This window comes from Salmo salar, chromosome ssa27 (genome assembly GCF_905237065.1).
Source record: "Salmo salar chromosome ssa27, Ssal_v3.1, whole genome shotgun sequence".
In the NCBI taxonomy this organism is placed as follows: Eukaryota; Metazoa; Chordata; class Actinopteri; order Salmoniformes; family Salmonidae; genus Salmo; species Salmo salar.
In genome coordinates this window covers 25,892,645-25,907,432 of record NC_059468.1, presented here as the reverse complement: position 1 = coordinate 25,907,432, position 14,788 = coordinate 25,892,645, and the positions used below count along the sequence as shown (strand labels likewise).

General features: G+C 43.4%; 1 protein-coding gene across 6 annotated transcripts in view; it reads right to left on the bottom strand.

Annotated features, from left to right (window-relative positions):
* Positions 1 to 660: 660 nt before the first annotated feature.
* The window catches only part of ripor2 (RHO family interacting cell polarization regulator 2), an 83,315-nt gene continuing 69,187 nt past the window's right edge, over positions 661 to 14,788 (bottom strand). For all 6 annotated transcript variants that reach the window (XM_014178276.2, XM_045709824.1, XM_045709825.1 and 3 more), the window contains 9 exons: positions 14,398 to 14,567; positions 6,346 to 6,514; positions 5,851 to 5,983; positions 5,541 to 5,705; positions 4,383 to 4,547; positions 3,833 to 4,035; positions 3,588 to 3,671; positions 3,265 to 3,355; positions 661 to 3,147 (listed from right to left, as the gene is read on the bottom strand). In XM_014178276.2, the coding sequence (XP_014033751.1) occupies positions 3,047 to 3,147; positions 3,265 to 3,355; positions 3,588 to 3,671; positions 3,833 to 4,035; positions 4,383 to 4,547; positions 5,541 to 5,705; positions 5,851 to 5,983; positions 6,346 to 6,514; positions 14,398 to 14,567 (1,281 nt within the window). In that variant the 3' untranslated portion in view covers positions 661 to 3,046. The remainder of the gene's footprint in view (positions 3,148 to 3,264; positions 3,356 to 3,587; positions 3,672 to 3,832; positions 4,036 to 4,382; positions 4,548 to 5,540; positions 5,706 to 5,850; positions 5,984 to 6,345; positions 6,515 to 14,397; positions 14,568 to 14,788) is intronic.

Here is a 14,788-nt window from a genome sequence, read left to right as displayed (position 1 = left end):
CACATTCTTAAAATGAAGTGGTGATCCTAACTGACCTAAGACGGGGAATTTTTACTCGGATTAAATGTCAGGAGTTGTGAAACTGAGTTGAAATGTATTTGGCTAAGGTGTATGTAAACTTCCGACTTCAACGTAAACGTAGTTTTATTCTGTCTGTCTGCATATTTCAAGACATGGCATATGGGGGTGTAGTGAGATACCCGTTGGGCTGGACAATTCTCTTCTCATAATTAATCTTGAAAAAATGTATACAGAACTTGGAAGTCAATTAATCCCCCATCATTGACACAATTTTAATATTTTAATAGCATGGTCGACCGAGAAAAACAAATTGGTACAATTTAAGGCCAAGTGGTAAACAATGTTGGCAGTAGGGATGGGAGAGTGAGCTTGCTGGTCTGGGCAGATGCTCGGGAGGCAGCGGTCTAAGGCACTGCATCTCAGTGCAAGAGGCATCACTACAGACCCTGGTTCAATTCCAGGCTGTATCACAACCGGCCATGATTGGGAGTCCCATTGGGATTGGCTCCTCTTGATCAGATCACGAAAACCACATGCAAGGTGGCCCTATTTTAAGAAAAGGCATCGGCAAGATTACAACCTGTGAACTTCTGATCCATATCCAATGTATCTCCAATAAATGAAACAAATCGGCCAACATTTTCATAATTATGCAAAAATAAACTTTATTGCCACTTTCATTGAGCAGGAGAAATACTGTAAACCAAAAGGAGAAAATAATGTAATGCAGTCTACTGAAGCTATGTGACATGACCTTTCCGTGTGCTTTCTGTTCAAGTCCAAGGTCCACCATAATGCAAATCATGTGTGGTTACATAAAATATGAATATCAAACAACGTTGAATTATTTTACCTACGTGTTTAATCTGATGACTTGGATTGGAATAGAAGCAAAATGTCCATTCACAACACTGGTCACTTTTAGTAGAAAGAAAGCAGAGGTCTTGTGAACAAAAAAAAACAAGGATGTTGTTAGATTAGTTCTTGAAGTAACGAGTATCATCTTACCAAAATACTGTAATGTTATTCACATCATGGGAGAAACAGGCATTGTTACTCAAAATATAGACCATGTTCAGCGAACACAAGGCCACACTTTGACATAGAAAAACAAAAAGCCATCTTCAATTTTAACAACTCACACTTACAGCTTTAATATACAAAAGAAAAAAATATTATCACACATATTACTGCCTTAAATACACCTTTTTCATCGCTATGGCTTTTGGAGAGTGTGCAGTTAGAACCAGATGTAATGTCACAGGACTGAGATGATCATTTAGATAACATTGATTAATATTGTTGTGCTTTTCAGGTGAGTCTGGGTGTAGAGACCAGGTTGCAGATAGGTTCATAATTCATTCTTACTAAAGATTATTTTCTTAAATTCAGGCTTTACTTTGGTTATAAGTCACTTGCGTAATAAAGTAACATTCTCTAATATCTACTGTCCCATTTGGAGCAAAGCTATATGATTTTTGCAAATCCTCTCCAGATAACATCAGCCATCCATTCTACTTAAAGTTAGAATCCACTCAAACAGCTTTATGGAATTTATTTTCATTAGTCTGTTGATACTGTCCCAAAATATAGTTTTTGAGTGGATTTTTCCTTTAAACGTATAAACAAATTCCAAAAGAGCTAAACAAATCCACATTTTATCTAAGCAAGATCATTACCAAAAATGAATTTGAGGCCAATATTTCAAATGTCAACCAGAAGCAGAAAATGAAACATAAATATACAGCTATTTTACTAGTATCTGCATTCTGCCCTCTTACTCAAAAAAGTAAATGCAAATTAAAGAATATTAGAATCCAAAATGTGATGTGTAAATAAAAAAAATAAATTAGGTCGAGAAACAAACATGTTTTGTTGTCATGGCAAAGAAGCCACGGACTCAGTAGTATAGTTACAATAGGCATAAGAAGCTATACGGAGCACTATAGCCTCGGCAACATCCCAACTTATACAAACCCCTTGGTTCTGATCTGTACCGTTATGGAGCAATTACGTTCTCATTTCTCACTAACATTACCTAACTAACACATACTCCTAGACTGCATTAGTACCAACAGGATAAAAAGAGCAGTACATGTATTAATGGGCACATGCATGGAGGCCATCCTACTTCCAAAACAATAGATTTTGATCAATCTCCTCCAGTGGCTTAAACAACTGATCTCAAATCAGTTCTCAGCAAGCAGACATTCAATCCAACTCTGAATGCAGATCCCAGGCATGTGTGGGTAGAAGAGTTTGTTAAGCAGTCCAAGAATATGATTCTCTCTTCACGTTGTGCATGTTGATGAAGTGAGGACATTGCTGGCTGGTAAGACACCGTCCTCCTCTTTTTGCATGTTGATGACGTGAGACTGCGAACATTGCTTAACTACCTCCTCCTGAGAAACCTGAATCTGTCTTCTGACTTGTCATCCGTGACACACTCTGACAGAAAGTGTTCAAACTGTCTGTAAAATCCCTGAAACTCAACGGTGCATACCAGAAGAACAAACACCAACTCAATCCATTTCGATGCGTCACTCATTATCACACAGAGTATAATGCTGTGCTATTATATTTACACGCCTGCCACAGTGCAATTCGAAAAGCGCAAATAGCCGTCGTCTAATGTGAACGTCACTTACTAATACAAATAATTAATAGCAGTTATATAAAGCAATCATAACTGTGATACTGATAATAACAATGTCAAACAACCACGATAATAAGATTCCTAATAATAGTTATGATAGTAAATAGGCTCTGTCTGTGCAGTGACAGATTGCTTAATAGTGGTGGACAGCTAGGATTTAGTCCAGTCTGTTGAAGGATGAGACATGTGGCCCTTTGATGATTAGTTGGGCTCCTCTGCTTTGATCAGGCCCTCCCCCCTAGCTGTGTCCATTCAAATGCATGTTCAGGCGCAGTGGAGGGAGGCCAGGACAGGTTGTTCTGTTGGCGGGGGGTTGTCCCCCTCCTGTGGTTATGATGCTCCTAGGTTAAGTTAATTAGACCTGTGCTTTCAGAAGGCGGTGGTGACAGCGTTCCCTCGCCGTGTCCCCAGTTGTACCAGCTCCCTGGGCACTGTGTCCAGCTGCTCATACGCCAGACGCCCCTCCTCTCCTGGGGACCGTCAGCAGCAGAAGAAGAAAGAGAAGGAGGAGTCACATGTTAGACCTCAACCATTTGAAAATGGATCTAGGTTCACTAAAACAGACATTTTTTTTGTCAATCACTCACCCAAGGTGAGCAGGGTTTCTATGGCAATGTGGTGAAGCTCCTCGTCTGCCGAGTCACACAGCAACACCACCGCTCGGATACTCTCCACCGCCTGACAGAGAGGAGAACAGGTTCACTTCCTAACGGGTACGTTGCTGAAAGGAGACTAAGCCACTGAAGAAGTTCATAAGGAATGTATGTGACGCTCTTGCTTCAGGGACACATAATGAATATGAATTACTTGATTAATAAATAAATCTTACTAAGACCAGGAACATACAGACTGGTTAAACTTCACTTTATCTTCCATAGAAATAGAATATTGCTGTCAGATATACACTGACCTGTAGACAGCTGAGAGCAGCGCAGGCAGACCTTTGGGTTACAACTCCCCCCTCCGACAAGGACTGTGTGTAGCAGTCCACCGCCTGTAAACACACACACAACACACACACACAAACTCAGTTCCCTGCCGTAACACACCTGTCCAGTAATCCTGGCTGGTTTAGTGAGTACCTTGACAGACAGTAGGGTTGATCCTTGACGCTCCCAGGCTAATAGAAACACCATTTCACACACACACACTGACCTTTGACCTAAAGGGTGTGTGAGAGGCAGCGGAGGTGATGTAGGCAGTTGCGGCCTTGCTGAGCTGGGGGTCTTTGTGTGAGAGGAGGGAGGCCAGGGCCCTGAGGGTCTGCAACTGGGGACACAGGCCGGTGTGTGACACCTCTTCTAATTCCTTTAGACAACGCTCCGAGTCGCCGCTGCACAGGCCTTCCGCAAACACAGCTGAGGGATGGACGGCCAATCCAGTTTATTACATAATTAACTCACACAGGTACTTATAGCTACAAGTAAGTTTTGTTCAGCGGACCATGTAGCAAGTCTTAATGTTTGGACCACCTCGGTCTTTATCAGATCAGACCTCTAACTTGGGTTACTGACTGGTTCTACATTCCACACTACATCATTGTCTTGCCAAACAGCAAAATGTTAGTTAAAGCAAAACAGACTGGCACCTAGAATATAAACAACTCAGCCTCCAAGGAATTTAGTACACTAGGACCCCCAACAGATGAGGAAGGGAGGCTTGTAACATGAATGCTGGTAGAAGTTGTGTTGGTCCTGAGCCTTACCCTCTCTGGCCACCCGCAGAAGGTGTTCCTCCATGTCCCCAACGCTGTGCTCTGAGATGTAGCTGTGGAATTGGAACACTGTGAGGACGTCCTGGGACAGGGCCGAGGGAGGAGGGGAGGCCAGTTCACTCCTGTCCACCATCTCACTCACCACCAGCCAGATCACTGTGGAGGACCGAGAGGGAAGAGAGAGACAGCCGTGTGAGATGTATACAGTGACAGTACAGACAGCCGTGTGAGATGTATACAGTGACAGGACAGACAGCCGTGTGAGATGTATACAGTGACAGTACAGACAGCCGTGTGAGATGTATACAGTGACAGTACAGACAGCTGTGTGAGATGTATACAGTGACAGGACAGACAGCCATGTGAGATGTATACAGTGACAGGACAGACAGCCATGTGAGATGTATACAGTGACAGGACAGACAGCCATGTGAGATGTATACAGTGACAGTACAGACAGCCGTGTGAGATGTATACAGAGAGAGTACAGACAGCCGTGTGAGATGTATACAGTGACAGTACAGACAGCCGTGTGAGATGTATACAGTGACAGTACAGACAGCCGTGTGAGATGTATACAGAGACAGCCGTGTGAGATGTATACAGTGACAGTACAGACAGCTGTGTGAGATGTATACAGAGACAGCCGTGTGAGATGTATACAGTGACAGTACAGCTGCACTACATACTATGGCAGGGTTCCCCAATTGGTGGTTTTATTTGGCCTACAAGTTTTATCAGCAAAAACTAAGAAAACATTATTGATTTTTTTAGCATTTTCATTGTTGGACATAAGACTGTAAAAACACCAGGAAATCAGCTCCAAGTGATTTTAATTTTGGAAATCTGTTCCCAAGTATTCCCACGTGGTCATATGTGTAAGAAAGGTTTTACATTTTTATGTCTGTTTGGGCTTCTTGCAGTCAATTTGCAGTCTACAAATTATTTGTAATTATGTTCCAGCCCCACGAAATCCACACAAGAAAATAATTAAAATCGGCCCACGGCTGAATATAGCTGATGATCCCTGAACTATGGTGTAATCAATCAGATGCACTCACATACACTTTGTATATGTTGGACACAAATAGCTACAAACACAAACGTTTTAAGACACAAACACACACACACAGAGAAAGAGAGCCCTACCTGTTTCAGCTGTGGTGTGTGGGTGCCTCTCCTGCAGTGGACTGGTGTAGCTGAGGTGCATGTGTTTAAGCACCCGGTCCAGCGTAGTGTGGAACTCTCCTCCAGAACCACTACACTCGGACCACAGAGCCATCAGCCCTGGCCGCTCTGCCAGCCCTGGGAGCACTGAGAGAGAGGAGGGAGGACATAGAGATTCATTATTTGACCTAGTTCCTTGCTCCAGAGAGGGAGTACAAAGTAGCCTCCATGATATTAATATTTACTGAACAATGGTCTGTAAAGTATCAAGAGAGAGAGCGAGAGAACCCACCGTCAGCAGCCGAAGTGATGCACCCCAGGCGTTCTGTGCTGAACTCTCCAAGTTCCTCTAACAGCTGAGTCTGAGCTGAGAGCTTCTGGAGCTGGGCTCTACGCTGCCAAGGGTTCCCTCCACTGGACAGGAGCTGTCATTACACACAGAGATTGAGTTGGTGCGCACACAGTAGCCAAACCATGTAGTATTGTGTTAGTCTCCACTCTTCCATGCAGTCGCAGCCAATAAATGACAAGAGAACTTCCCGGCCACACTCTTAGATCAATGCTAATTTCATTTTCTACATCTGCTCAAGACTGTAATTAGTTAGCATGACAGAGTCTAGTTTGTTATCAATTGGAAAAAAAGTATGTTTGACATTTAAATTACAGACAGACTAATAGGAGCGCAGTGGATTTGACACATGCTTGACTATAACAATATCATAAGAAAAACATTTCTCTATCATTTTCCAGAGTTCCTCTGTGAGGGCACTGGAGCATGTTCATTCACCTGGATGAGATGCTCGCAGTACTGCAGATGAATGACGATGGCCATGTCCAGATTCTCATTGCCGGTGGTGAGAGGCAGGGGGCTGCCGGCCACACTGTTGCCCACCCCGGTGTCCTCCGTCAGGGCTTCACTCAGGTGGCCCCTGGCCTCTGGGTGCTGGCCTCCAGGCCTGTTAGACAGACAGGAGATACACACAGTCACCACCAGAGGGCAGCAGCAGAGCATAGAAGTGGAATACAATCACTACTAAAACCATGAGAATATAACAGTATGTAAATCAGCCTGATATGTGATGCTAGAGTTAAATGCATTATGTTTCCATCATTTTAAGTAATTTGTTCCATCGTAATATAGAGGCTCTGGTACAGAATAGCATTTACTGGCTGACACTTGATACTGAACATGAGTAGCTGTTTAACACCTTACAATGTTTATTGAATTATACAAACTCTCTAGGATTGTGATCTGGACAGGAAGTGGGCATCTGAGACAGACAGAAAGAGACAGAATAAGAAGAGAGGAAAGAGAGATAGGATAGGGACACGGCCAGAGAGAGACACATAGGGCACAGAAAAACAAACCATGCCACGACACTGTTAGGCTGACAACAGCGATAACAATCACACCGCATAACGTGCATAACAGTCACAGCAACACATGAAAAATAAAAAAGGGGGAGCCACACACTCTAGGAGCTCAGATGCAATAACTGAATAACCTAATAACCAACGTTTCGACAGACAAGCTGTCTTCATCAGGGTATAACTCAGCAATAAGGCACGAGGTGGTGTGGTATATGGCCAATATACCACAGCTAAGGGCTGTTCTTAGGCATGATCACAAACCCGAAGGGCCTTATTGCTATTATAAACTGGTTACCAACGTAATTAGAGCAATACAAAAAAATGTTTTGTCATAGCCGTGGTATACCACGGCTGTCAGCTAATCAGCATTCAGGGCTGAACCAGTTTATTATGACAAACACTGAGGGTCACTAGTTTATAAAGTGTCAAAGGACACACACAGGTGTCTGTAACCAAGGCGGGCTGTGGCCTGATATCATTGGTTGATTTACAGATATAAATAGAACATATAAAAAACATATAGCATATGATCGAATACAATTTGGCTAAATAGGCCTACAAACATTTACAATGATTAGTAGAATCACAAGAATGGCTTCAGATCAAAGTCCACGTTGAGGCCGAAGGGAGCAAGAGTCTTTAAATTAAAGATCCAGGCAGCCTCTCGTTTTAACAATACATTATTGAGGTCACCCCCTCTCCTAGGACGGGCGACGTGATGCCGATATAACGTAGGGACGAAATTAAGTGGTTCGCTTCTAAAAAGTGGCCCGCAACTGTGTACGTCATGTTTTTACACGTGCTACGATGCCCCGAGATTCGTACTTTTGATTCGCGCTTCGTTTTACCCACATCATTTTTACCACAAGGACAAGTTATAAGATAAATAACTGCCTTAGTGGAGCACGTGATAACACCTTTGATTGGGTTCTGTTTCCCTGTTTGGGGGTGTTTGAAGGATCTACATTTATAGTGCCATTGCATTGAGCACAGCCATTACACTTGTAATTTCCATCCATTAGGGGCGCAAATAGACGTTGTGCAGGGGAATTTTGGGGTGGCAAATCAGAGTGTATCAATTGATCTCTGAGATTTATGCCCTGCAAGAATACGACCAAGGGAAGGCCCGAAAACACATTACCAATACTGTCATCGGCTCTTAGAATGTGCCAATGTTTGTGAACGATTCCATTAATTTGTTCAGAGCACTTTGAATAGCGGGTAGTAAGAACGAAGAATGCTTCTTTTTGTGAAACTGTCCTTGAAATAGATCATGTTTGGGATTTTCTCAATGGCAGTATTAATCTGACCAGTTTTGTACCCCACCTCCTTGAATTCTATTTGCGTCTCAGCCATATTTCTGTCAATCTGATTGTTTTTTGAAAATGATTTTTATTTGACAGAATTGGCTGTAGGGCAAACTGTTTTTCAAGGGAAGCGGGTGACAGCTATCAGCCATCAACAAACTGTTATCATCAGTAGGTTTCCTGTAAATATCGGTGTATGTTACATTATCCTCACACAAAATCAGAAGATCAAGGAAACTGATTTGACGTGTGTCAGATTGTATAGTAAATCATCCGAATTAACATAGTTAGGAGCCATAGGAGATCCCATAGTAGTACCCTTTGTCTGAATACAGAAATCATTTACAAACATGAAATAGTAGTCACAGCAACACAGACAGTCACAGACAGCAACAAGACAATAGTCTAACCCTAAAGAACCTACACCTGGCAGAGACTGCTAACCTGACTCCACTGGACAGAGGCACAGGGCTAGAGAGACAAACAGGAGGGGAGGAGAGACAGATGGGGGGGTGAGAGAAAGATAGGGGAGGGAGACAGATGGGGGGGTGAGAGAAAGATAGGGGAGGGAGACAGATGGGGGGACAGATAGGGGGTGAGAGAATGATAGGGGAGATAGACAGAAGGGGGGACAGATAGGGGGTGAGAGAATGATAGGGGAGATAGACAGAAGGGGGGAGAGGGAGAGGGGAGAGAAGGAGAGGGGAGAGAAGGAGAGACATGAGGGGGGAGAGACATAAGGGGTGAGAGAGGAGGAGAGGAGGAGACATGAGGGGGAGAGATGAGGGGAGAAAGAGATGGGGTATGAAGGAGAGAAAGAAAAAGTAGAGTAGGAGAGAGGGTAGGAGAGAGGGACAGAAAGAGAGATAGGGTAGGAGAGAGGGAGAGAGATAGGGGGGAGAGAGGGAGAGAGAGATAGGGGGAGAGAAGGAGAGGGGGGTGATGATGGGGAGAAAGAGATGGGGTAGGAGGGAGAGAAAGAGAAAGGGTAGTAGGTGAGGGAGAGAGGGAGAAAGAGAGGGGGAGAGACAGATAGGGGGGAGAGAAGGAGGGGGGAGAGCGAGAGATGGGGGAGAGAAGGAGCGAGGGGGAGAGAGACAGCCTGGGGTAGTCACACACACACACACACAGTGGTTTAAAGTACTTAAATGTAAAGTCCCCATATTTGGGGACCCTATTTGATTTGTTTTTCAATTCAGTCTGGTATGAGAACGGTAGCCCCTATCTGCATTCTGGTTAGCGTTGTGAAGCATATACGAAATAAACACGGAATATGTTGATACACAGCGAAAGCCGTGACTCCACAGATCAGGTCTTATTTATCTGCTTGTGACCTATCGTTATTGATCACCAGCCCCGAGAGTCAAAATGTTAATTTTAGACAACATTTTCACCAAACAGCAAACATCTTACAAGGTAAGCTTCCATTTGGTCTGTGTTTGAGCTATAGCTACATGGGGGGTATTCATCTTTAGGTTGGTAGGAACAAACCTAGCCTATTGCCATGTTATCTGATATATGGCTTAATGGCGACATTGAATGTCCACTGAGTGACTATATCTTTGCGCATCAAAAATATGTTGCCTGCTTACGCACTGTAGGCATTCATTACACAGAGGATTGGCTACTATGGCACCTTGATAGTCTTGTAGCCAATGAGATAAGCTTTCCAGGGATATGCAGTTGACCTGAGTGGGACAAAGCAAGGCCTATGCGTAATGTGAACTATTGCTACCTGGCTCAGAGACGAGACGCACTGAGCATGCTTCATTACATTGTAAACAGATTTCATCGCTTTCATTTCATGGCTTTAGCATAAAAGATGACTTCTCAAGAAAAAAAAGGGGGAAAAACTAAAATATCAAACAGGAACTTAAAAAGGCAGCAGCTATGAATAAGCATACCAACAGAGAAGCGTTGAATAAAATACTGGAGTCGGACTTGGATCGGGGGAGTGATTTCGCCTCGGCCGATAATAACCTTCTAGAACGATTGGATGCACTTTTAGATCTGTAAGTAAATTATTTTCATGACTTTATATAGCTAATTTACTATATACATTTCATTTTTTTATAAGTTGTCTGCTTTTTGTGCTTTGGATTTAGTTTACATAGGCCTATGTAATAAGTCATTTCAATGTTATATCAGACATAGTAGTTATTGTCTATGTTTCATATTAGTTCACTGTTTGATGTTCTATGTTTCATGCTTGTAACTTTGGAGAGGTCATTAAACTATTATGGCCATTGTTTATTTGTGGTTCTCATCTCTGCCTTTGTCTCCAAAGTGTTACTGTTTGCGTTGTGTGTGTCCTTCACACCTTCTATGCAAGTCACTGTACAGATAAAGTTTAGGCTTGGTGTTTTTACGTTACAGTAATGTCGTTTTGTAAATTTTGTCAACTGTAATTCTGTCTTAACAATATATCTCTTTATTTTATTCACCACAGAGTGGAGGATGCAGAGGATTTGGATGATGAGAGCCACGCCTCCCCAGCTAGCACCCCCGCCGGTCAAGGTCTTCACCCCCCACTGCTGTGTCAATCACCCCGTCTGATGGTTCTACATCCACCACTGCTGTGTCAATCACCCCGTCTGATGGTTCTACATCCACCACTGCTATGTCAATCACCCCGTCTGATGGTTCTACATCCACCACTGCTGTGTCAATCACCCCGTCTGATGGTTCTACATCCACCACTGCTGTGTCAATCACCCCGTCTGATGGTTCTACATCCACCACTGCTATGTCAATCACCCCGTCTGATGGTTCTACATCCACCACTTGACAAAGACCCCACTCCCCCCCCCCCCCCCCACCGCAGGCCTTGGCACCACTCCCCTCTCCACAAGTTCATCTGGAGGTGCAGGGGCAGGGAGGAAATCTAGGCCTCAACAGAGAAGAGGAAGAGGCAGTGGAAGCAGCACAACAGAGGGAGATGAAACTGAGGACAGGTGGCATACGGTCCTTGAAGATGATGTGGAGCCAGAACCATTTAGGTTTAAACCCAAATGACCTGAAGGCCCACAGTTGGTTAGTGATGAAACATACACCACATTACAGCTGTTTCAGCTCTACTTTACCACCTCTATACTAGAACACTAATTAGTAATATCAACAAGTATGGGGACAAGAAGCAGCAGGGGGGAAGGAAGGAAGATGTCCTGGAAACCTGTCACCATCAAGACTAGTTGACAACTGGAGCAAGTCCCCACTCTGTCGGTTCCAGTTCCCCACCTCCAACATGAGTGAAAACCGATTCTTGGCCATCAACCGTACTCTTCACATGTGTGACACACAAAAGGATCAGGAGAATGACCAGAAGAATGGGAACTGCAGGGCATGATCTTCTTGCAAGAGTCAAGCCCCTTTATCATGACATTGTGGAGTCATGCAAAACTTACTTCAAGCCTGCTCAAAATCTATCTATCTATAGATGAGCGCATGGTTGCCTCAAAGGCTCGAATTGACTTAAAGCAATATATTAAAAATAATCAGACAAATGGGGCTACAAGCTATTTCTGCTAGCCGATTCAGCCTCTGCCTACACGTGGAAGGCAAGGCGATCACACCCACTGGGAAGGGCCTTAGTTATGATTCTGTCATGCAGCTGATGGACTTCCCCTTACTTGACAGTGGGTACAAGCTCTTTGTGGACACTTTTTATACTAGTCCCATGCTTTTCATAGACCTCTTGAAAAATAAAATAGGGGCTTGTGGCACCATTCGTCCTAAAATAATAGTTTTCCCAAAGACCAAGGTAAACGACATGACAAAGAGAGTGGAGAGGCGGACCATATGTTGGATCAGGACTAACAAGCTGCTTTTTGTGAAATGGAAGGACACTTGGGAAGTAACCATGCTCACCACACAGTATAAGGCATTCAATAACGACCATGTCTCAAGGAGGGTGAAAAATGCCATTGGGGCATGGATGAGGAAGAATGTCCACATTCCTGATTCTGTGAAGGACTACAATGCCAGCATGGGGGTGTCGACCTATCTGATGCTCTGATAGGCTACTACCAGGTCCTCCACAGGACCAGGAAGTGGTATAAGATTTTGTTTTTACCACTGTGGACATTGCTACAGTAAATGCTTTTATTCTCCACATGCAGGTGGCCAAAGCAAAAGGTCAAACTACTCTCTCCCAGTTGGCCTTCGAGAGCAGCTGGTGTTGGAAATGGCTGAATTGGGGGCCCAAAGCAACTCAACCATCACAAGACCCCACTCAAGGTGAGTGCCATTATCCAACACACATGCCAAAAGACAAAAGGAAGAACTGCAAGCATTGCACAAAACACACGGGGGAAAAGGGTGAAATGCCAGATCTTCTGTTCAAAATGCCAGTTCTCTTTTTGTTTCCTGGCAGAGAGGGACTGCTTCAAAGACTGTCACGACATGCACAAGCTATGGTGAAAGTGAAATCTAATCATCTACACCTGGGATGTAAAAGGAACACGAATGCCATTTGTAAATATTTCCGCTTATTTCTATTTTTGTGCCTTTTTTAGTGAAGGACACGTGTGTAACCAAGTTTGTGTTTGATAAGACATGTTTATATATTTAATGTACAGTACCAGTCAAAAGTTTGGACACACCTACTCATTTTAGGGTTTTTCTTTATTTTTACTATTTTCTACATTGTAGAATAATAGTGAAGACATCAAAACTATGAAGTTGCACAGATGAAATCATGTAGCAACCAAAAAAAGTGTAAAACAAATCAAAATATATTTTATATTTGAGATTCTTTTGCCTTGATGACAGCTTTGCACACTTTTGGCATTCTCTCAACCAGCTTCACCTGGAATGCTCTTCCAACAGTCTTGAAGGAGTTCCCACATATGCTGAGCACTTGTTGGCTGCTTTTCCTTTACTCTGCGGTCCAACTCATCCCAAACCATCTCAATTGGGTTCGGACACTTTGGAGAGGTTGAAAGGACACTTGAATGTACCCTGCATACCCCATAACACCACCACAATGTTTGAGTGAGGTTGATATGGTAGAAAGTGTTTTTATACAAATAGCATTTAGGGATTGCAAATATGTAAAACACTGGAATGATCTAATTTACAGACATATGCCACTTTGGAGAGGTTTAGGGACATTTGGAAACGTCCTGTGACCACGCCTGACACCACTTACTAAAACATCTGCCCATTTCTAGTTGTTAGGTCTGTCAATCCCATTTTCTTCTGATATTGTTCACGTTGTGAAAGCCATCTGATGTGTTTCCAGCTCTAGTCATCAATAACTCATTTATAGCTTGTCAATGAAAGATGACTTTCAAAATAAAAATTGTTATTTTGAGTGTGCTTGATCTTGTGTATTCTGAACTATGTGACTCCTATCTATCGTCTTATCATTTTCCTCAATCTCCCAGATGTCTTCTTTCCAAATATACCAAGTTTTTTTAATGTCAGAATCATGTAATTACACATGTTACTTTTGGACATGTCTATTTAGGAGGAAATATCTGTACTTTACCATTTATATTTTTGACAACATTCACTTCACTACATTCCTAAAGAAAAGTATGTACTTTTTACTTCATACATTTTCCCTGACACCTAAAAGTAGTCGTTATATTTTGAATGCTTAGCAGGACAGAAAATGGTCCAATTCGTACAGTTATCAAGAGAACATCCCTGGTCATCCCTACTGCCTCTGATCTGGCGGACTCACTAAACACAAATGCTTTGTTTGTAAATGAGGTCTGAGCGTTGGAATGTGACCATGGCTATCCGTAAATGTAAAAAAAATGTAAACAAATAATTGTGCCGTCTGGTTTGCTTAATATAAGGAATTTTTAATTATTCGTACCTTTACTTTTACTTTTCATACTTAAGTATATATAAAACCAAATAATTTTTTACTTTTACTCAAGTAGTATTTTACTGGGTGACTTTCATTATGAGAATTTAGTACTTTTTCCACCACTGCACACACGGATACACACACACGGATACACAAAGGCCCAGTGGAATCTCATTGTCTGTGGAGAGATGTGGTGTGACTGTGGGGTTAGAGGGCAGAGGTCAGAGAAGGAGACAGACAGGGTCACCACCAACATCTCCCATGTAGGGCCAGAGGGTGTAGTAGACTAGAGAGAGTACAGGGGAGGGGACTTTCCCTCCTCCCCTCCCTTTTGACTCACCCAATCCTCTCCACCTCCATGTCAAAGAACACAGAGTGGTGGAGGGCGTGGTCATCACCCGTGTCATCGTCGTCGAAGTCGGAGGTGTTGAGGAAGTCAAAGCTCTCCAGAGCGCTCTCAACCGTCAGGCTGGGGCTAGACGACCTGCTCCTGTGGCCCGGGAGACGACACTGAGGGAGAGACGTCACGAGATGCTGAAACCCTGCTTGGAGGGCTAGCACTAAGAGAGACTAGGTGCTATAATAACACGGATGACTTGCTACAGTAGCCCGGGAGACAGCACTGAGGGAAAGATGAGACCCTGAAATACTCTGCCCTAAAAAGCCCTGCCAGGGGTTGGCTAGGCTAATACTAATGGAGAGACCACCTGCAGCCATGGGGGGCTCTAATG